Consider the following 26,144-nt stretch of genomic DNA (forward strand, 5'->3'; position numbering starts at 1 on the left):
TGCATTCACGCCCAATTTGAACAAGAAAAAAAAAAGGGCTGTCAGTGAGCAGCTTCTACGGTCCAAAGCTAATCCAGGGTTTTAAACTGTTTCACAAAGCCCAAGGCCAAGGCTGCAGCAGGCTCAGGGCGGGGGACGGGGGGCTGGGGCGGGGAGGGGGGGGGTGCTGCTGCTCATGCATGATGTTGCGGGAAGCTGCGTTGCTTGTGCATTACATACCAGGGGAATGCTGCCTTTCTAATGGCCTTGGCCACTTGGGGTGGGCGTCTCACTGCACGCAGGTAGGAAAATGCAGGCTCTTTTTCTCCACTTCTTCCCCTTAATCCATTTAGGGGTAATCCCTGCAATTCTCCACAGGAAAGACTGGCTTGCCACAAAGAAGCCGAGCTGGTCGTCCCCTTCTCTCTGCAGGGCCTTGCCGCAGAAACTGATGTGGGATAACTTTCCCCCTAGGACCCATCCAGGGACAGATTACACTTAGATAGCTATTATTTTCTGATATTCAATATTCTTCTTGCTTACTACCACCTGTCATTTTCACCTGTTATTCTGGGATTCAATTCCTACCCTAACACACTCTGCAAAGCTTTCTTTGATATTTCTTCTTGGTTCTTTCTTAGAGGAAGAAAGTAAAATTAAAATTTAAAGAGAGGAGAAAAGAATCATGTGAGAAGGTGTACAAAACTCTCAAAGCACTTAGAGTGTGAATTTGTTTCTGAACACAGATTTCGAGTGTTTTAGTCACATAATGTCAGATGAAGATGACGAAATTCGTTGGATTCCTCAGATGATCAACATGTGGGATTTTAAAAGTCAAGATGAACGATGCTTTAGCTCCAATATCCACTCTGTGGAGAGACTAGGTGAGGTTGAAGGAAGGAAAGGATGGTGAGAACATCCAGGTCTTCTCTCCAACCAGAAAGATCGTGCTTAAGTCAGGCCAATACCTGACATTTTAAACTCAGATAAGACTTGAAAAACATACAAACAAACAAACTTTCACTTTGAAACACTGCACATTTCTTAGAAATCCATTCCCTAACAGTAGATTTTATCTGTTCTAATAATCTTCAGTGAGTCAATAAGGCCACCAACTAGACAACAACCAAGATACCAACTTGCTTCGTTATTTCCCTTATAAGCGTGGATTTTATTTCTTCTCCCCTTTTCAAAGGGGGAAGAGAAGAAAAGCAACCTCGAAATGCAATGGAGTGGAGGGAATGGTGATAATCTAGTGGCAGATGTCCCAGCTGTGAGAGCTGTTCCGTCCACATCCACAGACTCAGGGGGACCCCAGCAAGGGACTGTCCCTACCTCCTTGGGACGTGTCCATGCTGCACCCTCAGAGAAGCACACCCATTCCCGTGAACCACGTGGGGTTCTCCACTCCAGCCCTCCCAACAAATCACCAAAGTTGAAAACTTGAATCAAGATGATTTTACTGAATTCAGGCAAATTTACTGGGTTTCGTGGACACACCTAAGGCTATGTTGGAAGAAGGTCAAAGCAACTGATTGAAGAGCTAGTTTGAAAAATATATATATAGGGGCCAGCCCGGTAGTGCAGCAGTTAAGTGCGCATGTTCCACTTCGGCGGCCCGGGGTTCACCGGTTCAGATCTTGGGTGCCGACATGACACCACTTGGCAAAACCATGCTGTGGCAGGCATCTCACATATAAAGTAGAGGAAGATGGGCACGGATGTTAGTTCAGGGCCAGTCTTCCTCAGCAAAAAGAGGAGGATTGGCAGCAGATGTTAGCTCAGGGCTAATCTTCCTCAAAAAGGAAAGAAAGAAATAAAGAAAAAATATATATATATTATATTATCAAATGATATATTTTCTGGTATATATGTAAATGTATACATATGTACATGTATATGTTTATATGTCTCATAGATAGAAAGAGACAGGGCACATTGAACTTCTGTGTAACGATCGTGTATGAAAAAAGAAAATTAGTTATGAATAAAAGAAGATTATACGTGAAATAAACTATATGTCCTTCATCTTCTAAGAGTCTAAAGCCTATCAGAAAAAATATTTTCACCCTATTAATGTAATAAGTTGCTTTTGATATACTGTCTTTGCCTTATTGACTTTTTAGAGCATTTAAATGATAAACTGAGTCTAATTCCACAATCTCTGTTCAGGCTGAAGAGCAGCCTTGTATTGGCTTATCTAATGGAATAGCACCCAACTCACTCCTGCCTAGCACAGATAAACTCTGCTCCAAGCCTTTGGCCAAGAGAAGAGGCAAGTACCGTGCCCAAAGGCATAGCTCTGGAGCACAGTGATGGCCACAGAGTTTTCAGAGGACTGGGCCAGCCAAACATGCCCTGATCTTTAGGAGAAAAGAGGAAAGCAGAGTGGAGAGATTTTCTTTCTTTTCTAGGCTCTGGCATCCATGCCTTGTGTGGAGAAGCGAACAACTCAAAATGGATTTCATGGCACCGCCTGAAGAAACAAGAGTAGACTCATATGAACACTTCCAGGGAAGAAACCAAGGCACCAGCAGTAAATACAAAAGCAGCAGGGAGCACGGTCAGGCACAGAGCACGCCTGGGAGCAGGCAGGAAATGTGAAGGCATTGGAGACCCCTCAGCTGCTCCCCCGAGAACAACAGGTCTCTTAGGGATGTTCACAGTCTCTCTCCAGCCAGTCCCACTGAGTTAATGGTACAGACGGCACTCCATCCAAGCACAGAACCTGGAAGTGGAGCCAAAGGAGGGCTTTCTCCTCCCTCACCGTTGGAGAGGGCATTGTTGTAGACTACGGAGGATGAAGGAGAGAATCTGGCAGAAGGAATCTTTTCCATCCTCCTGGCTGTGGAGTGAACAGGTGGCCCCAAATCTGTCTATGTGGTGGGGGGTGGAGGCGGGTGGAGAGAGGATGAATCTGAAAATATAATGTCCTGAAACTGAAATCCGAACCACATAAAGGAGGGGGAATAAGTTATAAGGTAGTATTCTCAGAAATTTCCACCAAAATATCACCGATGTCAGAAGAAACTGCATGTGCTTGGATGACAGGAAGGGGCGGGTATTGGTCCAAAGCCACCATCTCCAGTCCCCAAGCGCATTTGAAGTCTTGGTGTTTGTTTTAAATTATATGATGACGTTGTATGCTACTGTATAACAGATTTGTGCTTGTTTTTTAACAAATGTCCAGTTTGAAGTTATTTACCAGTTAAGTTACTTAACTTGTCCCCTCAAAGAATTATGTAGTACATCGATGCTCCAGGCAGACACACCATACTCGTGCTGTGACTTGCTTCCTGTAACCCGGACACCTCGCCTGCACCCCTTAGTAGGCATGAACTTAATAAGCTCAGCTATGGGACAGGATTTCTGCCATGAAAACAAGGCACAGAGGCCACAGTGACAGGAGGAGGTGACACCGCGAGGACGGAGACCCGATGCCCTCTTCCCCGTGGGCTCCTCTCCCCTCATGATTGCTGCCCCGTGCTGCTTGCCCAAGGCCTAAGCAGCTTTCTTTAGATGTTCTGGCCCAAATGTGGGGAGAATTTGCTTCTGGGGATTTCTCTTAGCTTAGCTGAGATGGGTTTTTTCCAAAAAAAAAAAAAAAAACTTGGAAAAAAATGAGAAAACAAATAGGAAATTAAGTACAAGAAACACAAAAAGCCAGCTTTCTTGCCTCTTCCATGTGCTATCACCTGAGATGACCACACTTCATCTCAGACGGCTGGCAGGGCTTGGCAGCCGTTTTACCCCCATGCCAGCTCATGGCCCCTTCTAGGACCTGGTCTCCTGGACATCCAGAGGAGAAGGAACTGTGGTCAGATCCCAGACGTGAGTGAGGACACAATGTATGTGTGTACTGTGTGTGTCGTATGCACATGTGTGCTGTGTGTGACACCCACACACAAGTCTTGAGACACAGTGCGGTGAATCTTGAGATCAAACAGAGCTCAAGTCTATCTTTGTCCCCCAGGCAGAACTCCCCTCCTCAGTAATGCAGTCTGAGAGGTCTATTTCTCATCAGGAGATGGTAAGGATGGGGTGACTGGCCCATTAAGAACCCCAACTCTTCGACAAGATGCCAACTTCTATATACAGGATCTGCCTTAGTCCCGTATTCTATCAAGTGTAAAATAATACGGGATTCATGGAATAAATACAACACTCCCCTAAGAATTCTAACTGTTGACTAGTAAGAGTGCAGCCTTATCACAAAAGCATAATGCAGAATAAAAGCACCGGGCTTCCACTGGGAATACGGAGAAGGTTGGAAATAGTTTCATTTAATGACTTCACCCCAGTCGATACTATAGTATGTGCAGGTAGACAATATTTATATAACAATATTGATAATATATCTTAGGCTTTCCGTATATCACAGTAAAGAAATTGGCAGAGAGGAAAAAAAAAATCCACTTAGTTGGAAATAATTCATCCTCATTTCCAGACCAAACCCTACAATTGAATTCAGTCTCTAAGATTTGGGTAAATTGCATGATTTTGTTTCCACTCTGACCTTTGAAATCTGGCTGATTAAGGCTGGGTCTGCAAGCACAGCCTGTCTGTCCAGATACTAAACTGACTTACTAGAAACCAGCCAGTTCAGCCAAGCAACCAGCTACTAATCAGCCAGTATCTGGTTCATCTTTACTGCTTACGAGGTCCCAGATTTTTCAACTGCCTGCATCCAGGTGAGTGAAGGAGCCTTTTCATTTTGTCTCTGTCCTGTCTTATGAGGACAGGAAGGACAGTCTTCTGTGGGAAAGGTCACTGGACAACTTAGAAACGATTCAGTGACAGCAATGGAGCCCATAGGCTGTGGCCTCCAGACAAGCCACATGCAGAGGGCACGACACTGGCTTGCTTCTGTCACAGCTAGACTCCACTTCTCTCTCCACTGTGATTAGAATGGAGCCGTGGAAATATGGGTGGCACTGGTGCACAGCGTACTGTCAGGGGAGCTCCTCACTGCAGAATGTAAAAAGAAGACACCAAAACTAACCACGGAGTCCTGCCTGCGGTCTCTGGGTTTATGGAAAGGACATTTTGCAGAGTAACTGTGTGGTGAGGACACACTTTGGCTATCTCCCCTGGCAGGGTCAGTTGGAGGGGGAGCTAATCACTCAGTAAACAGAGAAAGAGATGCTTATACTTAATAAGCCATTGCAAATGGAAAAGCAAGCTCCTACCCAATGTGATTCTCTCTAGAAACAAATGGCTTGGATCCAAACACTACAAAGCCCTTTCAGAATGCTGAGAGGTCTCCTGGTCCCAGCGTCCCCGGAATGTAATCCTTCTGCATCTTCTCTTTCACATGGAAGTAGCTTTAACAAGGGAAGAGGAAATGACTGTGCGTGCACGCGTGTGTCACAGTCGTGATTTTTTTTCTTTTGTCTTAAGTTGCAGAGCTCCTGATGTGCAGTACATCCTCCTCTCTGGGGAGCAGACACAGCAATTAAAGGGGAGGGCCAGACGAACACTCGAACACTCGCGCTGAGGTATTGGGAGCTGCCTCCATGACGCCCTTCCCAAAGGGCGTTCCCAGCCCCCTTCCTCCACGCCCCCTGAACCAGAGAAGCTCAGACACCACAGAGCCTTAGCGGTTCAGCAAGCGGCAGAGTTGGCCTGGTGGCAGAAGGGAGGTCGAGGTCTCTGCCAAGGCTTCCTGCACTGGTTTCTCTCATCTCTGTCCTGTGCCAACCCTCCTGTCAGATGAAAGAAACAGTGTGGTTCAGTGGGCCAAGGAAAAGCTCAGGCTTGGAGCCTCAGCCACCACCCTGTCACCACAGTCCTTTCCATTTAGCATCTTGTGCCCACTCTAGAGATCTTCACTTAAAATGTGGGCAATAAAAACACTAACCTGTTTCCCCAGGCTGTAATATAAAAAAGAAGAAAAAGGATAATAGAGTACTTTGTAAATACACCACACATAACTACTAAATAAGGCCGGCATGAGGTTACCAGCAATAGGGCCATGGAGAGAAGTTAAGGGGTGCTCTGTACAGGAGATAGCTCCCAAATCTGGGAATTCTGGAGGAGAATAACAGCCTCCTGCTTGCTCACTTGCTATTTCTCAGCCCTTTTCTAGAAAAAAGGACCCCAGAGATTTCCACCAATCTACAGCCAATGTCTGGGATACGAGTGTCTCTTTCAATTGGAACAAATCAAAGAATCCAGGAAGAAGACAAACACAATTTTTTTTCTCTCCTCTCTACTTAAGACAGGGTGAATCTCTGGTCTCCTTCTGGAAAGAAAGAAAGAATAGGGCTCACTAATACCATAGCCCAGCTCATAATTGGAAAGAGAGGCCAAAACGTGATCATCAAATAGGGTTAGTTTTGTGTGTCCCTCTATCTTAGCCATTTCTCCTCTTCTGTTTCTAGAACTGGACTCAAAAATTAAAGATCAGAGATTTAAAATAATTTCCAGGATATTTCTGCCCTGCTATAACCTGTAGCGAATTTGCCTCATTAGTATTATTTCATTATGTTTGTATATTTATACCTCAAGAAATGTTTCAAAAGTACAATGAGATACCCTCGTTAGGGTGGCTATTATTAAAAAAAAAAAGAAACAAAACAGAAAGTAACAAGTGTTGGTGATGATGTGGAGAAATTGGAACCCTTGTGCCCTGCTGGCGGGAATGTAAAACGGTGCAGCTGCTATGGAAAACAGTATGGCAGTTACTAAAAAAATTAAATGTAGAATTACCATATGATCCAGCAATCCCACTTATGGGGATATACCCAAAAGAAGTGAAAGTAGGATCTCAAAGAGATATTTGTATGCTCACTTTCATATCAGCATTATCACAATAGCCAAAAGGCGGACACGACACAACTCCCCATCAATGGATCAATGAATAAACAAAATGTGGTCTATCCATATAATGGGATATTATTCAGCCTTGAAAAGGAAGGAAATTCTGACACACGCTACAACATGGATGAACCTTGAGGACATTATGCGAAGTGAGATAAGCCAGATGCAAAAGGACAAAACTCTGTGATTCCACTTACATGAGGTGCTAGAGGAGTCAAATCATGGAGACAGAAAGCAGAATGGTGGGTGCCAGGGCTGGGGGAGAGGGGATGAGGAGTCAGTGTTTAAAGAGTACAGGGTTTCAGTTTGGGAAGATGAAAACATTCTGGAGATGGATGGTGGTGATGCTTGTATGACAATGGGAATATACTTAATGCTACTGAACTATACACATAAAATGCTTAAGATGGTAAATTTTATATGTATTTTACAATAAAAAATATTTGTACATCTGACATTATGTTCTACCCTCATAACATCCTTGAGAGAGGAACAGGTGTTCTATGCTCCCTTCTATAACCCAAGCAGACAAGGTGAAAGGCTCACAGTCCTTTAACAACTCTGGGCCTACACCGACCAGATTCACTGCTCTCCTCTGAATCTAGACTCCAGCCCAGCCACCTCTGGTTGCATCACCAGGGCCAACCACCAGGTGTCTAATGCTGCCCACAGTCCTCGCCTGCTTCTGGTCCTCCTCCTGGAGGCAGAGATAGGTCACCACATTGTTAAACAGCAGCACAGATGGCAGCTGTCCCATCTGAGGAGAGGGTGGGTTGGGCCTGACTGACACGTGTCTTCCCTTCTGGTCCTTATTTCACAGCTGGTCAGGAACATCAGCCCTCTGCTCCCTTCCTAGACTCTGCCAGATGCCCTGATCTGACAGAAGCACGTGGCCCAGATTTGTATCTCCCAGACCACTGGCCTTCCCAGTGGCCTGGAAGCCTCAGGAAAGGCCTGGGCCTCCTCAGGCTCCAGCCCACCTTCAAGGTAGGTGGGTCCCTCTCTTCCATCTCTTCCTGCCCCTGGCTTCCTTTGCCCTCCCCAGAGGCTCCACCTGGGCCTCACCACTTGTCACACTCCTCCCCAGACCAGCTCCCAAGTTCAAGGACAGCTCCTAAGAACCCAGCCCCTCCCTCGAAGGAGACAGGGAGACTCTCCAGAGGCCCCTGCAGGACCAAATCTCCTTCACTTGGGCACTTCCTTTTTGCTTCGGTACCATTACCCTCTTTCACCTCCTTTCCTGATCCCCCTGGAAGCTTCTTTGCCTAGAGACCTCTTTATTGCCTGGCTGTTCCTTTCGGGGGGGTGGGGGGGGGGAAATAGGTGCACCTGCCTGGGGCTTCTTGGGACTTTCCATCGCGGGCCAAAATGAAAAGGAGAGATCTTGAACGACACCAGGGTCCTATTAAGACAGGTGCAAGACGATCCTTCCTCTTCTGTGGCCTGGGGGAACGCGGAAAGAGGGAGGGCAGGGGCGCAGAGGACGGTCCCGGGGGGCAGGCGAGCGCTGCTCCCCGGCCCCTGGGAAGGTGAGCTCCGGGGGGTTCCGGAGTTCCCGATCGTGGGTGTGTGCGGCGTGTCTCGGGGCAGATGTCAAGTCCGGAGAGCGCAGAGGGCAGGGGAGAGGACCCTCCACGCCGGTCCCCGCGCCTGGGCCGTCCTGGCCTCCGCCCGGCGTCAACTTTTTGCTGCTCCCGTTAGATGGCGCCCAAGACTTTCTAACCACTTGTGAAAGTGAGCCTGGCCCGGAACAAAAAGAACCGCGGGGTGTGAGCGTGAGCGGGTGTGAGCGCGCGGGCGTCGCCCCGGCACGGCGCGGGGCCGTCGCGGGTCGGCCCGGCCCGGCGGGGGGCGCTCCCGGGAGGGCCTCCGCGCGGCCCGCGAGCCCCGCGGCCTCCCGCCCGGTCCCCTCCTGCCCCTCCCGGGCCGCCCGCGCTCGCGGGCAGAAGCCGGGCCTGGGCCGCGCCCCGAGGCTCGAAGGCGCGCCCGCCGCAGCGCCGGCCCTCGGCGCCCGGCTCCGTTGTTCTGGGAAGCGGGCAGGTGCCGGTGTTGTCGTTTTAACCGTTCCAAAGAAATTGTCGCTCAGGGCGAGGCTTCCTAAACTTCGTGCGTGCGTGTCTCCCCAACCTCACAGGGCAAACTTTCTGGCGGCCCCACGGCAGGTGGAGCCCGGGTGAAGCCAAACAGGTTTCTTTCTTACAAAAGCCCCTGGGGACCCTCGGGCGTAAGATGCGATCGCCAATTAAAACACAAACAAAAACTCAAAAACCTGTTTAGGGATCTGAGAGTGAGCTCTCTGTCCGCCACCAAGCTCCTCTCTCCTTCCACACCCTCCAAGAAAAGTGACTTGACAATAAGGCGGTCCCGCTCCCCAGCTCTCTCCTCCGCGTCAGTCCGAGCGGGCGCTGCCGCGGAGAGGGGCGCGTCTCCCCAGCCTGGAGAGCGAACCCGCGGGAGCGGAGACCTTCCTTTGTGCCTTCCCTTGGCCGTGAACTTTCCCGCTCGGTAGGTTCTCCTTTAAGAAAGTAGAGATCGCTATGAATATTTAATACCGAGCGCCTGCCGGCCTGGCGGAGGGGAGCCCACCGGCCTGGAGCCCGCGCGCAGCCCGGGCGCAGAGCGGCGGCCCCCTCCCGGCCACGGCGAGCCCCGGGGGCCGCGGGGGCGGGGGCGGGGGCGGCGGGAGGAACGGGCCGGGAGGAAGGGGCTGGGGACCGGGAGCCGCGCTCGGGGTGAGCGGGCCGTCGCGTTCATTTCCATAAGAAAGCTGAAATCGCGGTTGGAGGGAGGACTCCTCGCCCCTGCTGCCCTCCCCCTACACCCGGCTTTCAGCAGGAGCGGGCTCGGGAGCGCAGAGCCCTAACGTGCGCTCCGCTCTTTGATGGTATTGATAAAACGTGGCTTCAAGTGTCGCCCCGACTGAGGCCGCTTTCCTGCCTGTGAGGAGTGGAAGCTCCGCGCGGGTGAGTCCAGAGCGCGGGGGAGCGGGCGGCGGCGCAGGGGCAGGCGAGAGGAGGGCAGGGCACCCTGGCCAAGGAAGTTCTCCGGGAGGGTTCCGAAAAGGGGAGCCAGGCTGAACCGAAGACCCCAGCACAGAAGAGTGTGGGGAGGGGGGCGGTGATCAGCGAAGAGAGGTCGCAGAGCCCCTTGAGCCCAGGCGGCCGGCCGGTGGGGAAGTCTGGCCGGCCTCGCCGCCGTGGCCCTCCGCAAAGACCCGGGGAAACGTTCTCTCGCCGCCGCTGACCCTCTTCCTGCGAAGAAATAAAGTGAACTTGCTCAGATGCTCGATGCCGCTAGCGGTTCAGTTCTTTCTACTTTCGCATTGAGTTTCTTTTCGGCTTTTAGTGTGAACAGCAGCCATGTGTCCTCAGTTCTGTAGTATATTAAAAACAATCTCCTAGGTACTTTATGATCCCATCTGGAGAAATTAAAACCCAGATCTGTAATGTTTATTCTTAGATAGTTTACAAAAACCGGAAAAAAATGTGTGAGACATGTCTGCAAATATAACAAAAGTACTTTTCCTTCTGCTTGAAAAAGTTGCCTGCAAATGGCTCCCCTTTACTGATTCTGGACCACCTGTACTTGCCCGTGAAACCAAACCAGGTCGTGAATACAGCACCAATCAGATCAAGCAATCAAATACCAATTATGCCTATTAATGACTTTATTACTAATGATTGGAGTTAAGGACGCCAAACCTGCTCAAGGTAATCAAGCTGTTTCAAAATTCTGCTACCTAACATTTTTACAGCACTCCACCCCAATAAAGGAGATAAGAAGATAGAGTTGATGTTTTCAAAGAGTTCTCCAGTACGTATGCCATAGTCGATGCTGAATTTCTTTCTTTCAGTAAAGTTTATTGCTACTTCTGGTAAATAACGGAGTCTGCGTTGCTGTCTGTGTCAAGTTAGGCAAAGCGTAATTGATGATGGTGATTACAATATAGTTGGTTTGGATGCAGAATTGGGGTAGGGAGGGTGTGTTCTCTCTCCAGTTACTCTGGTAATGCTGAAAATCCTGGTGGATTTTAAGGAACAAGTGTTTTAAATCTTCCGATGGGGTAGTGGATATAGGGATGCTGGATGGTGAACTCAGGAGCAAAGGAGAAATAAAAAACTTGGTCTAGGTTTGAAAATTTCTTTTTGCTCATGGGTTGAAATGCTTTGGGCCTATCATAAGCTGAGTGACGGTTTGAAAGAAAAAGTTAGTGAGAATAGTCTGGGGGTGTCGAGGCTGCTGTGGCTGGGCTTATTTATTACTGAAGATGGCTTGCCGCTCCACCTTGCCTCTTTATCGACACCCTTCTTATCCCAAATAGAAATCCATGCTCCGTTCTGGGATGGAGGAGGAGGCATGGAAGGAGGGAGTAAATTGCTGTTGGGCATCCAGAGCAAGAAGACAGGAAGGGGGCAGCTTAGGGGACTCTTATCGACCACCATGAAGCAGGCAGGCTGAGCAACTGGGCCGCTGCAGGAGCCAGTAATTCACCTCAGTGTAGGTCTTCTGCTCACAGCTCCCTAGTCCAGCCCTTCCTGCTGGCCTGTCAGGACACTGGGTGAGTTGGAGCAAAGAATTTCAAGTCTGTCCTGTTTGGGGCATCTCCCTGGCACCTCAGCTCCTGGGTGGAAGCCCAGAGCAGCAGCACACATCTGGTTTGGATGTATCTACCAGGCTGGTATGGAACTGCCCAGGCTGCATGGCAGAAACCTGAGCTGCTTGCGACACACAAACTCCTCTGCTGAGCAGTGTAAAGGTTTGGATAGTTTCACAGTGCCGGATGGCCCCTTCTCTTGATGCGAAGCACATGACCCCCCTCCCCATTCTATTTTGTTAGAGTTAATTGCCCTGCAGCGAGGCCATCTGACACCTCAGCCAAGGAATACAGCAGAGAAGGAATCCTCCACAGGTAACAGGGTGGCATGGAATAATCTGGGACACCTGCAGGATCCAAAAACCTCCCCTGAATGAAATGGGCCTGGGGTAGTCTCCTTTCAGTGGCTCCCTGGATACATGACCCTTTTGCCTGGCCCAGGCCTTTAGCAACCTGCATAAGACCCTGAGTCCTGAAAGTAAGGCTACTACAGCTTCTGGGAGTGGGTCGCCGATCCCAGAGGCAGACCTTAACTGGACAGCTTCATATGTCAACAACAAATTCCCTTTGTCCCTAAGAACCCAGAGGCACCATAAGAACTCCCTGAAAGAGGGGCAAGAGTCTGGCACACAGCTCCTATTAACTCCCAGCAGTTCGGGCCCTGCCTACAGCTGAGCCTGGGAGTGAGCGAGAGGGGCAGGACCCAGGAACAGGGCTAAGAAAATCCGCGGTTGCCCCTCCTGGGGTCAGCTGTGGACAAGCCCGAGACAAGAAGTACCTGTGAGAAGGGGCAGCTGTGGAGTGTGGAGCAGGCCCTGTGGTCCTCTCTGGCTGTCCTACCGGGACTTCCAGGGCTGTGTGCTGAAAAAAAGACCAGAGCTCTCCCAAAGTGTTCATGCGTACCGTAGGAGGTGGCCTGGGGCGATAACACCAGAGGCCATTTGGTCCCTGGGACCTGCCAGCCCCTCCCCTTACCTTACAGGGGGACCACATCACCTGGGTCTGAGAGGACTGCTTCCTCAGGAAACCTTTCCTGGGAATCTGGTGAGAGTTGGAGGCAAGTTTCCTGCACTTAGAACTTGTTCGGAAATTGACATCTAAAGAGGAGAGAAGCACTTTGTCACCCAGACTGGGCCCCTACGGCATCAGAAAACCTTTCCACTCTTGGTGAACCCCTGAGACTGCCCCCCCACCCAAGAGGCCCCTTCACATTGTTCGATGTCAGGTAAGCCTGGAGAAGGAGTTTGATCTGCCCCCTGCAAGATCTGTCCAAGTAAATTCTAATGAATTTTGTTTCTTAAAAGAAAATGTTATAGCTTTAAACTTCTCTCAGCCAGAATCCACTTAGTTTCATCAAGGTCTCTTGTCAGCAACCATAAGCCACCCCACCTCCTTTTCCTTTCCTCTTTGTGGGGTAAGGTTGCATTTTAGGAGGGTTTATATAACGTTGTTCATGTCAGCAAGCCTCCTTGTCTCCACTCTCGCCCCATCTCCCTGTATGGAATTGTAGTTGGAAACCACACACAAAAAAAATTCTTCTAAAAATTTTCTGCTATTCTTTCCGACTAGAAGAGTTGACAAGACATAGACACATTAAGTTGCATAAAATACAGTGGACTGATCAGCCAAAATGCATCTCATTTGCACTTGTATGTAGCCAGGGGTAGAAGCCCGTGTCACTCATTGCCTCCAGCCTTCTCCGCCATGCTGGGCTGACTGGCTGGAATTTTGAGCAGGCCCCACTGCAGGGGCCATTTGCAGGTTGGAGCTCCAGCCCAGCCCAGGCCAGCTGGGGTGAGGGGAGTTGGGGCAGTGTCTGGAGGCCTGGCCTGAGGACTCGGGCCAGCTTTGGCTGACCTTGTGCTCAGGGCAGTTCAGGGAGCTGGGAGGCCTGGCCGGGTGGACACAGGCAGCTGGATGCCTGAGGCCTGCAAGACTCTGAGGGGCTTCCCGTGGGTTGAATTAAAGAGAAGGGACACCATGAAATAGAGGGATAGTCACTGACCACGTTTTACACCTACCTATAGCCTTCTCTCAAAGTTTCACTCATCACCCACTTTGTAACTGGTGGAGGGACACCTCTGCCTCCACCTACGCCTCAGACTCAGACCCTGAACTTCTCACTTCCTGAGTGTCTGCACTGAGCCCCACTCCTGTGCCACCGAGTTCCCAGAAAAAAGCATCTCCCACCAACTCAGAGAGGTGCATGGGAGCCACACTGATAGTCTTCAGGAGCCCAGTGTGGGCATTAGGGCGAAGTTAGGGTCTTTGTGGTGTTCCCCCTCACCTCACTCACTCAGTCCCTCTCCTACATTGGTCTCAACGCTTCCTGTCCCCTGGTGCTGGGGCACCAATTCTTATCCATCCATTCCTATCCATCAGCTGGACGCCCGGGCTGCGCTGCCCGGCGCAGGGTCACCGCCAGGGTTCTGTGGCGGTGGGAGGCACGGGGTAGAGGGGTCGGAGGAACGAGAGTCCTGGGGGAGCCTCAGCAGGGGCAGAGTGCCCAGGCTTAGGCGTTGGGATATGCCCATCTAGCCTCCGTGCGCTCCCTACCTACCAGCGCGTCCTGGGGACATTCTTTCCACAGTGTCCTGCTTGCTTTCCTTGGAAAGGTCATGGGGACTCAGACACCCGCCAACCCCACGGGCTCCGGCTTCTCCAGCGCTCTCCCTTTCGCCCAGCAGGGAGGCTTGTGGAGCGCTTCTGGGTCTGCATTGCCAGACCAGACTGCAGCCCATGACCTTCCCGGGGCCAACCAAGGGCGAGGTATGTTGCCCAACAAGACCACAGCCTCACCGGGCCGCCCAGGAACAACCACCGACAAAGGCTCTGCGGGCCCTGGCGCAGCCACCCACCCATGCCCGCGGGGCCTGCAGGAGTGCTGGGGCCGAGGCTGCAAAGCTGGGTAGCCAGCCCCACACCATTGACAGCCCAGGCACGTTTGCGGAACCCAGGGGAACAATCAACGGACTCTATGTCCCGGGAGCTGGGGATACGCCTGTAAGGTGTGTGATCCTTTAAAGATCCTTGGTACTACTTTTGCAAGAATCCTTTGTTACAGTTTCGTCAGCCTGCGCGCCTTCAGCAGCTCCCCCTCCCGGCCCCTCCACTCCCCCCCTCATTTCCTCCTCCCGGTTCCCCCTTCAGAGAAGGCCTGGCTCAGGGGATCTGCCCGGATCAACTGTCCTGCTCCAGATCCTCTCCTACAAAATGCTCGTCCCTGGGTTACATCTCCCCTTCGTGCTTGGGGCAAATGAACACGGTTTGCAATGCTTTTGCCTTTGGGGTGAGGCTGCCTGGAAGAACAGGCTTTCTGGATGTGACCTTGGGCTGCTGCAGGGGCAGAGTCCTGCTGCTGGTGAATGAGTAGCTCTCCTGCCACTGGCAGCGGTGACTGGGTGGGCACAGCAGGGTGCGTGGGTAGGGGGTAACCTGCCGTCCCACAGCAAGGGTTTGAGGATTCTGACAGAAAGAGCAGTGTGAGGATAACACAGCTCTGAACCAACTTGGCTCCTACTGGCAACAGGCAACCAGGTCCCAGTATTCTTTTGGGTACGAGTGCCCTCCCCCTAACCCCCAAATTAGGTATGACTCCTCTTTAGCCAAAGTACAGCTCTAGAGAGGGTGTCTGAAGGATGCTGTGGCGCACAGGAAGTGAAAGTAATGACTGTTCACATGCACATAGCTTATATGCATCGTCACATATGGCTACACATTTCCTCATAGGTTTTTAAAAATTTAATTTGTCTTCATTCCTCCTTTCTAGTCTTTTCTTCCTGCACATAGTGATTTGGAGAAAAATCAAGTGTGAGCACCTCTCCCTGCAGAACGTTCTGTATGTTATGTAACACACTCACACAGGGATTCCTCAAGTTACCATTTTGCTCCAGATCAGCCAGCACATGGCTTTCTGGCCTGGGTGGGGTGGAGGTGGGGGTGTCAGGGTGATGCAAATGGAGGTAGAGGCTTCGCTCCCTGGGGGCTTTGACTCCCCTTCTCGAAGTCCCAGATCAAGGCTCAGGAACAAAGGGGATAGGTAACTGATCTGCCTTTTGGTCTCTCCCCACGCTTCCACCCTCTCACCTGCAGGCCCTCCTCTTTGACAAACAGAGGAAAGCCTGAGGGCTCAGGGACACGTGTAAATATCGCTGGCCTCTGCCAGCCCTCCGCATGGGAAGCAGAAAGCCCACTTCAGGTGCAGGCTGCTTGTGCCTCTGAGCATCGACCTCTTCCACTCCCCCAGACTTCACTGGACTCAAGGCTACTTGCTTAGCATCTCTCTTGTGTTAAGAACATCCAGAACAACTATTAAATCATTTCTAGAAGAGTTAAAGACAGTTCTCATTTGAACCATTTTTAAAGCCCTGTTTGGAAGAAATAGTCAAGGAGTACAAAGTATAATCAGTAGGATTGCCTGAGCAATCCTGAAAGATTTCTCCTCCGAAAATGTGAATTAAAAGTAGTTTGTAGATGTTATTTTGCTCACTGATGAGTTTTTCCCTATTGTAACCTACAGATTCTTAAGACCAAGCTGGTAACACGTTTATTTTCATTCTGTTAGTTTCTGGCTGATACTATACTTTCTGATTAGACCTATTTAATTTATTTTTTAAAATTCTGCTGGAGAGTTTTCAACCTTGGAAATGTAAACGACAAATAGACTGCCTCCCTCCAAGACTCTTACGGGGATGGAGTGGAACGAACCTACCCGGCCCCTCATACCTCGAAGTCGCCCTGTCTGAACTTGGGTGTCTTGAGGGCAATTTTTATTTTAGTGCTGGTGCAAGGCGAGCTCTTTGAAATCAATATCTATTCTATTTCAGAGTGTGATGTTCCAGCCCAACTCAATGGGCTTGCCTTCTCCTGAGAGGCAGTCCTGGAGGACAGAACTAATGTGCCATCTCCCAGGAAGCTCTTCATCAGAATATCCCTTGTCCTTTTGTTTTTGTGTTAAAAAAGTGTTTTTACTTTCTCTGAGTGTCTGTCCTGTTATTTTGTAACTACAACAATGAAATGTGGACGACAGTTGATATAATTCTTGTGGTCCTTTGTAAACATGCTTCATATTGGGGCCTCACACAGTCCCAGCCATACCTCAGGTGTGTCCTGTGCTCTTGACATTCACTCACGACTCAGGAGTCACCCAGAGATTAACACTTCCTTCTGCCTTCCTCTGGACAGCTCTCTCCCAAACAATGCTCCTTTCCCAACTCATAGGGGAAGGGGATTCAGTTAGAGAAAGCTTTCTGAATTAAAAAAGATGAGCCTCAGGTTCTCCAGGTAATTGATACTGGCTTACACTGGTGGCTAGGAAGCCATGCCAGCATCTCCCTAGGTATAACTCCTCTCAGGAAGGAGGGAGGGCGGCGGGCACATTTCCACAGACATTTCTAAAACTATGGCAACTAAGTGAGTTTTATGGATAAAATTTTGGTATATTCCCAGCCAGCTGAAGTTATTTAAATTTTAGATTTGTTCACATGTACACACACACACACACCAACTAGGGTTATATTACCAGCTTATTTCCACTGGGAAACTCTGGTGACAGCAACCATGACCAAGAAACATTTTCTGAAGAGTAAAAAGGGGGGAAAACCCCTCCCCATATCTTTTAGATGGTTATTTTATGCTGTTTAACGTCCCCACAGACAGGAATAGACCTTTTTCAAGGGACAGGTAAACTACCCACTCTTCTTTCCCTCCCCCAAGATCCAGACACTTTTAAAATCTAAAAATTCTCTTTCCAAGGGGAGGAGACGGAACGAACTCCATCAATGAATGACGTGCAGGGAATGCGGCTTGTCCAGGGCGATTGTATTTGTAAACAAGCGGCTTCCTGTCTATTACGTATGTTTTACCGAAAAACGAACTCTAATGCCTCTGACTACTTAATACAGTAAATATTAAAACTTACAGTTTGATCCCCACTGTCTTTTTGTACTCATTAGAAGGAAATCGGGTTAAACTGCGTCACTGGGGGCTTCATTAGCCTTCCGCGTCCAGGCTGACCTGGGGAAGAGTCACCTCGAAAGTTCCCACGTTTGCCACAGCGTGAGCGAAGGGGGTCGGCTCCCTGGGAATGTTATTGGAATCAATCTGGGGACTTTCACTTTTGCCCCTGGATCTTTCTAAAGCTGACCAAGGCCTCCTTTGGCGGCTTCCGAGGCGAAGCGGGCGCGCGCCCCTGCGGGCCGGTGGCGGGGCAGCCCCGCCGCCTGGCACCCCTGCCTTTCCCCGCGGCCCGCTCGCCCGGCGGCCCCGCAGCGGCGCCGCGCAGGCCCCGGGCCGGGCCGGGCAGAGACAGCGAGCCCAGCGGCCGGGGGGCGCCCGAGCCCCCACGCGCCGGCCCAGCGCGGGGCTCCCCGGGAACTCGCCCGGACCGCGGCGCCGTCCCCAACAATGCGACCTGCCCGCGCACCAGGCCATCCTCTCGGAGTCCCCCACCCTCCGCCCCTCGTCGGACTGTTGCGAAGGGGTGGACCCTTATTCTGAGCTGGCGCGTCCCTTTCCATGAGCTGCGCCCCTCGGGAAGAGGCACAGAGTGCCCCCTTACGCCAATCCCAGGCTCTGGGCTCCGAGTTGGGCCTCAGTCTTCGCAGGCCCAGGGAGCGCAGCTCCGGCTTTACTTTCCCGGCGGGGCTCTAGGCTTGGGGCATGGGGAGACGGATCCGGAGAGCCCGGGGCAGCAGGCCCCGAGCCCAGCGCCTCTGGATCCACGGGCGCAGAAGGGGAGGCGGCGACTGAATTCCCCGCGAGAGGGGGCTGCACCTCAGCACCGAACATCCGCGAACAGCGAGCGGAGGGCCACAGGCGTTCCACAAAGTCACCGCCAGAACCTCTGGAACCTGAAGACTGGAGTCAGCAACTCCCTGACCTTCCAAGGAAACTGTCACAAGTTTCCCCTCTCTCTCTCCTCAATTTCGAAGGTTTTCTCCAGCCTTGGCGATCGCTCTGCCAACTGCCCGTTAGTCTTTCAGGCTCCCAAAACCTGCGTGCGTATTTCCAGAATTATAATAATAATTGTTATTACTAGGCTGGGAAGGGAGAGCAGGATCAGAGGATAGGAACTGAGGGGGAGAGGAGAAATCTTGATGAAAAGGGTAATTTTAACCTGTGTTTCAAAAAGTTTCAGTTGACAATTATCATTAACCACGATAGACAACTCCATTAAAAAAAAAAAAAAAGACAGACTTTACTACTGCTCTTGAAAAGCCGTTATTTTTTACATCGCTTTTAGGAAGATAGATGAACAAAACATCGCGTTTCAAGCCATTTTGATCTGTAATTAAATGGCAGGATCGGTTTGTATTCTCCTACGGCTTTTACAGAAGTTGCAGTGATCCAAAGTCGGGTTGCTGTGTCAGAGTGGCATTTTTATTAATGAGAATACAAAAAGCTTGCATATTCTTAGCCCTGCTTGAATTTAGTTGCTAAGCAACCGGTGTATGGTAATTCATCCGCGAAATTTAAATCTTTGAGAAAGGATCCTGCGTTTTGCTGAATGGTCGCCACGAGGAAAACAACTTGTGGGACTGGCAGCAGCTGTTCCGGCCAGGCCGCCTGGCTGGGCCGGGCCAAGCAGGGACCGGGCCACCCCACCGCGACCGCCACCGCCCCACCTCGGCGCCGGCAGGCCCTGCGTCCCAGAAAGAAGCTGGGCTTCTGACGCCCGCTGCCCCGAGTCCCCAGCACCACCTTCCTCTGCTCCTCTGCGCTCCCATTTCCACTGGAGGCAGGCTCTGCACCTGAGCAAGCCGTCTGCGTCCCTAGGGCTTGAGAGTCCAGGCTGAGAATTTCCGCAGCCCCTCCCTTCACCCTCGCCCACAGGCACGCGGCACACACGCACACGCGCGCGCTCACACACACTAGCGCACACATCGTGCCGTCGCGAGAATGCCAGTTGCCCTCTCCCCAGACCCCTCTGAGGTCACTTCCAGAGCCGACTCTTCCTTGAGGAAGACCCGACTCATAAAGAACGCACCCCACAGCCCTCCAGAAGGCCAGGCGGCCAGCGCTGGCCGGCAGTGACATCATAGGCTCCTGCTCGCCACGCTCGCGCCCACATTTTAGGACACAGGAACAAACACGGATGTGAAATCAAGAATGAAAGAGAGAGTAATCTAATTAATAGGCCATGAGCCAGGCTAACAAAATCAAAGAATCTGATTACACAAGTACCCCTCTTGCTATCTCCGCTGCCCCCGCCCCCATCCATCTCTTCCAGCCTCTGCACTATTTCCTTTCCTACACTGGAAAGTTCAGGAGGCAAACCCAGAGCCCTCTGATTTCCTTATTGAAATCAAGATCAAGCCCACGGTGGGGCTCCGGCAGCCAGGAGATCACGTGGGTGACCTTCAGGCCCTCGGAACAGGCCCCCTGAGGAACTGAGATGACCAAGTGACCTACAGAACTTGGAGAGCTGGAGAGGTGGCCCCCACACTTCTTACATGTATCTCTCTTAACAACAACAACAACAACACAACAACAACACCTGTAGTGACTGTTTCTGCTGTTAGAAGCAGGAATAGGAGAAAGAGATTCTTCACTCTGAGCCATTTTAAGAGGATCTATTTAAAAAATAAATAACACAACTCTTTCTCCTACATCACCTTGCTGCTGGTCACTGATAGCCTCAAAGTCTTAACTCTCTTTCAACACCCTTCCCCAGCATAGATGTCTGAGCACAGCCAGGTATTAGGTTTTACCACTGATACATAGCATCGGTTTTGATCGTTCCAGTCAGCCACATGTGTTTCATGACAGAAGCGAATTCTTTCGTTTCTATCCTTCTACTTTGAAAAAAACCAGGTCCACCTCCTAAATAATTAATTTCAAGTCTGTATCCAGTGCCAATACTTGTTGCATCCATTTTAGAGTTTGATTAATTACCCTGGAACTTGGGCGAACTAAACTCCATGTGGGGAGAATGTTTCTTCCTTCAATTTAGTTCTGCAAGCTACCAGTTATTGATGGATCTTACTCGATTTACATACAAATTGGTGCAAATATGCCCATCTCTTAAAATGCATTTTGTATAAATATATAAAAGTGTCATTTTTGATTTAGCTTGAAGAGGTTGATCATTTATTACAAAAATAAACGAATAAATACAACAATATATTGTTGCTTCCAACAGGATAAATACTTTACAAATATATAATTTAAAAAACAAATTTAATTGTTAAAGTTATTTAAAATATTACACTTATCGATAAAACTATCAATAGTATATACTGCAGTTAATATTAGAACCAATTATTCTCGGAATGTTGAAAACCATTCATACAAAACAGATTATAAGCATGGTAATGAGCAAACAGTGCAGGCTTCAGGGAAGCAGAGGGGATCTCTAAGATCAATAATGAATAGTTGTATTTTGGAACAAAGAAGTAGTCCTTGGCTAAGTACTTAAAAAGAAAGAAAAAAGGCAGAGCAACAACAGCAAAGTGACTATTTAAAATACACCTTGAATGATTAATCACCCAGACTTGCACGGGAAGATGGCTGGGTGAATGAGGTGACTGGGCCTTGCACAGGCTCAAGAGCCACAGGACACTGCAAACTATAAATGGGCCTAGCTTGGAATTAGCCAGATTGATGGAACAGAACTTTGTCACTTTCCTTTGGGTTGGAAGGGGAGGAGGGGGTGGACTGAAATGGAGGAAACAAATGGGCACTTTACGAAGCACAAGACACTTGCGCTGCAAAGGAACACAATGACCAAATTCATTAAAAAGATCTGGTGATATATAACAATATTTTCATTATTTACATGTGTAACAATATAAGCCTTAGCACAAAACCTCTCAGTTGTATCTGCCCTCTTTTGTTTTTCAACCACAAATTTCATTTTGTAAATACATTCAAAGGGCTGATTTTTTAAAATACCGAGTGCAAGCGTTAGCTCACTTTAAAAAATGCAACATAATGAAATAAAATGGGCTTGATTTCCCAGCTTCTCCAATTAAAAGTTACTCTGCTGCTCCTAAATCAGGGCTTCTTCCAAAGTAATCAGCAAAGGATGCTTTTTAATAGAAAACAGTGTGAAATCTAATGTTAGTTCTTTTGTTGTCAGGCAAATCAAGTAAGCAAACACCTCCTAAAATTTTAAATAGACCCAGTCTCTGTCTACTGCACCACAACCATTCCTGTAGGGGATACAGGATTTCATCTCACGTGCCAGTGGTACCCACCGTATGAAAACAACCACACCCAATGCTCAGCCTTCCAGTAAGGCCCTCTTTGCTTGCCCCTGTAGACCCTCAAAAAATGATGAGGTTTGTCTCCACCCCCTACTCCAGACTGTAAATTTGCTGAGCAGAGAAATTACAATAGCAAGAGAAATAGGAAATAAGAAGGCAAAGAAAAGTAAATTGTGGTTTCTTGTTTTCATTTTTTTCCTTCTCTCTGTTTAATAAATATGGCCTTTTTCAGATTTCACAAATCAAAATGATTGTGATTTTTAGTACGATTTGGTGTTTAAAATAATGCAACCCAATACACGGCCATCTGGCTGGGCTTGATTTATGAAAGTGACACAGGGTCTGTCTGGAAGAAATAACAGTTCCTTGTTGCTCTCACAGTTTTCTGGGTTTTTTAACCCCTGCATCGATAGCATAGGGAGAGGGTCTGAAGATGAGAGAAGAAGGCAAGAAGTGAGTGACAGCTAAATGAGATTGGGGGAAATTAATCTATAAAATCATTGCTTTATCACCCATAAATACTTTTTTTTTTAAGTACAATATGAAGGGACTCAACTAAGCAGAGCCTTTTGCGTCTTTAGTACTTACAACGTGAGGCATTACACTTTCATTTCCCACATTGTAAATATTGATGCATTGACTTGATAAATGTGACCGATCTGCAGGGTGTATCTAAAGAGTGATCAAAAAAGCTAAAACCCCCAGCACCAGTAAAGAAGATACAGAATTGTCCTGGGGAAAGACAGAAACACAGAAATGCAGAATCTTAAATCTGAGCTGGTCATCACACTGAGGGGAATGCAGTGTGGATCATAATTAGGATTTTGGAACTACATTCTTTCATTATAGGAAAAGCAAACTGAACAAAACCCCAAAACAGCTCAATAACTTAAACTTAATTACACATAGTTATTAATGGGAAGTAATTGATATAAAATATCTGATAGACTTGTAAGGTATTCTTCACAACTATTAGTCTTCAGAAAAAGAGGAAGGGACATAGCAATATGGTGGGGGGATGAGAGGAAAAAGAGAGGCTCAACTTGGCGGGGGGCGGGGGTCTGTATTAACTATTAATAACCAATTGGCACATTTTTACTGGTGATGTGGTCCAATCCTCTGATAAAGATGATAAAGGACACAGGTATCTCCAAGAAAAGGACTAGTATTTGGACAATCTCACCTAAAAACACTAAAAACACTAAAATTAGAGAAAAATATTGTGGAATTGATGGATTCACAAGGAGTGACACTGTGAAAGTTCTATCAGTTTCTGTCATGACTGTCCTTCCCTCTAGATTTCCAAACAGACCTTCGGTGGAGGGGGCCCTGCTTTCCTCAGCGCTATCACTTATGGATTTGCATTAGTAGAAAAATATTTTCTAAAGAACTCTTTTCTTCCCACACAGTGTTTATGCATCAGACACAGACTATTTCATTCTAACAAATTTATTTTCTCGATCAGCTCTTACGGAATCACTACTCAAATTAAATTACAATCAAATGATCACATCAAAAGATACCCTTATTACCTAACAACTGTCCATATTTTCATTTCATTTTGATTTGTGCTCGTCTGAAAAAAACACGTAATACAAGATCTGGGGAAAAATAAATTACCGTTTTGCAGCAGTTCATAAGTATTCTGAATAAAATATTAAAAGAAGTCATTTAATGAAAATATAAAGCAAATATTTTTAGATCAACAATGGATCTAACAATTCTATATTGCCGTCTTTTGAAAAGTCTGTTTATTAAAACCTACCAAAAACACTGCTTGGAAATGGCAGTATTATATAATCACATCCACAGCACCCATTCAATCAAAGTTGGCAACGGATTAAGGAGAGGAGTCCAGAGAAGCGCAGCGGCTGGTGCTCAGTCTTTCTAAATCCCTTTATCTGAGTCAGTCCAGAAATAAAAAATAAAAAATATTAATAAAAAAAATATTAGCGGTGGAATCTTTAGGCGTCGTCCGCCCGAGCCCGAGTGGCAGCCGTTAAAGCCGGGGTTGGCGGCCGGGCCTCTCTCCGCGCCCAGTCCGCCCGCGCGCGCCAGCTCGGCCCGGGCCTCTCCCACTCCTCGGAGGACGTCCCCTTCTCCCTCGCCCATCCCTCTGCTCTTTTGTGATGCTTTTATTTCCAAGGTTACTTTGAGAATACTTATTCTTTTCTTTTGGCTTTGCTATACAGTCTGCTAATTTCAGAAGCTGTGAATATATATATTTTGCTGGAGACTGTTCTTTTTTTCTCCTTCCCATTTCATAGTCAATTCATTTGTCCCCAATGACTTTAATATGGCCAAGAAAAACAGGGTCCCGGAGCACAGAGGCATCCCCTGATTAAACCCGGTGCCTCTGCTTCCTCTCAGATCGCTCCCAAGAGGCAAAGTTTTGCTGGATCACTGCAGGCAGCCCTTTGGAGGGAGGGGGTGGTGGGAAAGGGGATGCGATTTTTTTTCCTTTTTTTTTTTAAGAGGAGAGGACGAGGCAGGTGCTAGGTGCTGTCCACCGCTGCCGGGTAGGACTTCTCAGGGTGGGAGCAACCTCACGAGTGCAGTTTTGGTGCGCTAGGCATCTTCACCCTTCTTTAAAAAGAAAAAGAGAAAGGAAACGAAACACCACCGCAGTATAGACGAGATCTCAGGGTCGCCCCCTTTTTCTCTTCCGGTTTCGTTATATATATGTATATAAAACAGCCCGGGTATTTATTATGCTTTTGTTTGTTTGTTTTGCCCCTCCTTCCTTGGACTTCAAAAATGTCTTCTTGGTCCGGCTCTCTTTTCCTCCAAGGCCGGGCATGCCTGTCTTTGGGCGGAGGGGAGGGCGGCGGCCCGGCCCGGCCCGGTGCGCCCCGGTGCGGGGTCGGCGCGGCGGCGGCGGCGGCGGCGGCGGGGGCGGTGCTGGCGGCGGCGGCGGCCCTCTTCGCGCTGCGGCCCTTGCCTTCACTGCACGCTCGTCTGCAGCCCGTGGTGCGGAGGTGGCGTGTCGGCGCTCACGGTGCCCACCTGCGAGTAGACGTCGTCGGGCGTCTGCTGTTGGATCCCGGGCGGCGTCATGCGCTTCTCCTTCTGGCGCCGGTTGCAGAACCAGACCCGCACCACCTCCTTCTCGAGCTGCAGGCTGTCGGCCAGGTTGGTGATCTCCTGCGCAGAGGGCTTGGGGCACTTGAGGAAGTGGCTCTCGAGCGCGCCCTTGACGCTCACCTCGATGGAGGTCCGCTTCTTGCGCTTGCGGCCCTGCGCCGCGATCTTGTCGATGCTCGTGGGGCTGCCGGTGCTCGAGTCCGCCTCCTCCAGCCACTTGTTCAGCAGAGGCTTGAGCTTGCACATGTTCTTGAAGCTCAGCTGCAGGGCCTCGAAGCGGCAGATGGTGGTCTGAGAGAACACGTTGCCATACAGCGTGCCCAGCGCCAGCCCCACGTCGGCCTGCGTGAAGCCGAGTTTGATGCGCCGCTGCTTGAACTGCTTGGCGAACTGCTCCAGGTCGTCCGACGTCGGCGTGTCCTCGTCCGAGTGCGGGTCGTGGCTGTTGAGTCCGGGCCCCGCGCCGCCGCCGCCGTGGTGTGGAGGGCCCTGCGCGTGGTGCGGGTGCGGCGGGTGCGGGTGCGCGTGGTGGTGGTGGTGGTGGTGGTGCTCGGCCAGCTCGGGCGTGTCCCCGCGCACCAGCCCCGGGTGCACCAGGCTCTGGGCGCCGCCGCCCGCGCCGCCGCCGCCGCCGCCCGGCCCCGGGGGCGCGCTCAGCATGCCGTTCACCGTGAAGCCTCCGGGCTGCGAGTAGAGCAGACTCTGCGGCGGGGGCTGCTGGCCCCCCGCCATGGACGGGAGGTGGGCAGCGGCGGCGGCGGCTGCGGCGGCGGCGGCTGCGGCGGCGGCAGCCCCCCAGCCCCCCGGGTGGCCCTGGTGCGGGGGTGGCGGCGGGGGCCCGAGGTGCGGCGGCCCGCGGTGGTGCAGCGCGGTGCCCGCGTGCAGGTCGTCGCGGCCGGCGCCGCCCTTCACGTCGGGGCCCTGCGGTGGCGGCGGCGGCGGCGGCTGCGGCGGCTGCTGGGGACTGCCGGCCATGCCCACGGCGCTGCCAGACCACGGCGAGCTCGCCTCCACGGCGGCAGCGGCGGCGGCGGCGGCGGCGGCGGCGGCGTGGGGCAGGGCCGTGACCCACTGGTGCGCGTGGCTCAGCATATGGCCGCCGTTGCTGGCGGCCATGGCCCCCTGCATGAAGTCGCTCTGGACCATCTTGACGGAGGACGGGTCCCCACGGTAGGCGCCCGAGGTCACGGCGGCGCTGCCGGGCTGCATGCCGCCCCCGCCGCCCCCCGCGCCGCCCCCGCCGCCGCCGCCCCCGCCGCCGCCGCCGCCGGCCCCCGCCGCGTCCGAGTGCACAATGGAGCCGGCCGCCAGCAGGCTGTTCCCCGGCAGGTAGGGGTTAGAAGCCGCCGTGGCCATGCCGCTCCGCTCCCGCCACCCCACCGCCGCCACCACCGCCGCCGCCGCCGCCGCAGCAGCCGCGGCCGCCGCCGCCGCCGCCGCCGCGCCCCCCCGCCTCC

The 26,144-nt window shown here is 50.6% G+C and overlaps 1 protein-coding gene and 1 long non-coding RNA gene across 5 annotated transcripts; one reads left to right on the forward strand and one right to left on the reverse strand.

Moving 5' to 3' along the window:
* The first annotated feature begins 1,917 nt into the window (after nt 1–1,917).
* Nucleotides 1,918–17,314, forward strand: LOC123286741 (uncharacterized). Of its 4 annotated transcripts, none has more exons than XR_011503834.1 (6): nt 1,918–7,788; nt 7,889–10,511; nt 11,639–11,710; nt 12,378–12,620; nt 13,986–14,403; nt 16,222–17,314. It is a non-coding gene; the product is annotated as an uncharacterized lncRNA (long non-coding RNA). The 4 variants fall into 4 exon arrangements; XR_011503835.1 differs by having other exon boundaries at nt 7,889–9,764; nt 10,342–11,710; XR_011503836.1 differs by having other exon boundaries at nt 7,889–9,764.
* A 7,083-nt stretch (nt 17,315–24,397) lies between these two features.
* POU3F3 (POU class 3 homeobox 3) lies at nt 24,398–26,133 on the reverse strand. Its single transcript, XM_044773068.2, has one exon. It carries the CDS (start codon nt 26,041–26,043, stop codon nt 24,547–24,549), a length of 1,497 nt encoding a protein of 498 aa, XP_044629003.2. The 5' UTR covers nt 26,044–26,133; the 3' UTR covers nt 24,398–24,546.
* Between the last annotated feature and the right edge of the window lie 11 nt (nt 26,134–26,144).

Source organism: Equus asinus, chromosome 6, assembly GCF_041296235.1.
Source record: "Equus asinus isolate D_3611 breed Donkey chromosome 6, EquAss-T2T_v2, whole genome shotgun sequence".
Lineage (NCBI taxonomy): Eukaryota > Metazoa > Chordata > Mammalia > Perissodactyla > Equidae > Equus > Equus asinus.

What these genes read in the sequence shown, in the direction of transcription:
- POU3F3 (XM_044773068.2), bottom strand. Translation starts at nt 26,043, where the DNA reads ATGGCCACGGCGGCTTCTAACCCCTACCTGCCGGGGAACAGCCTGCTG.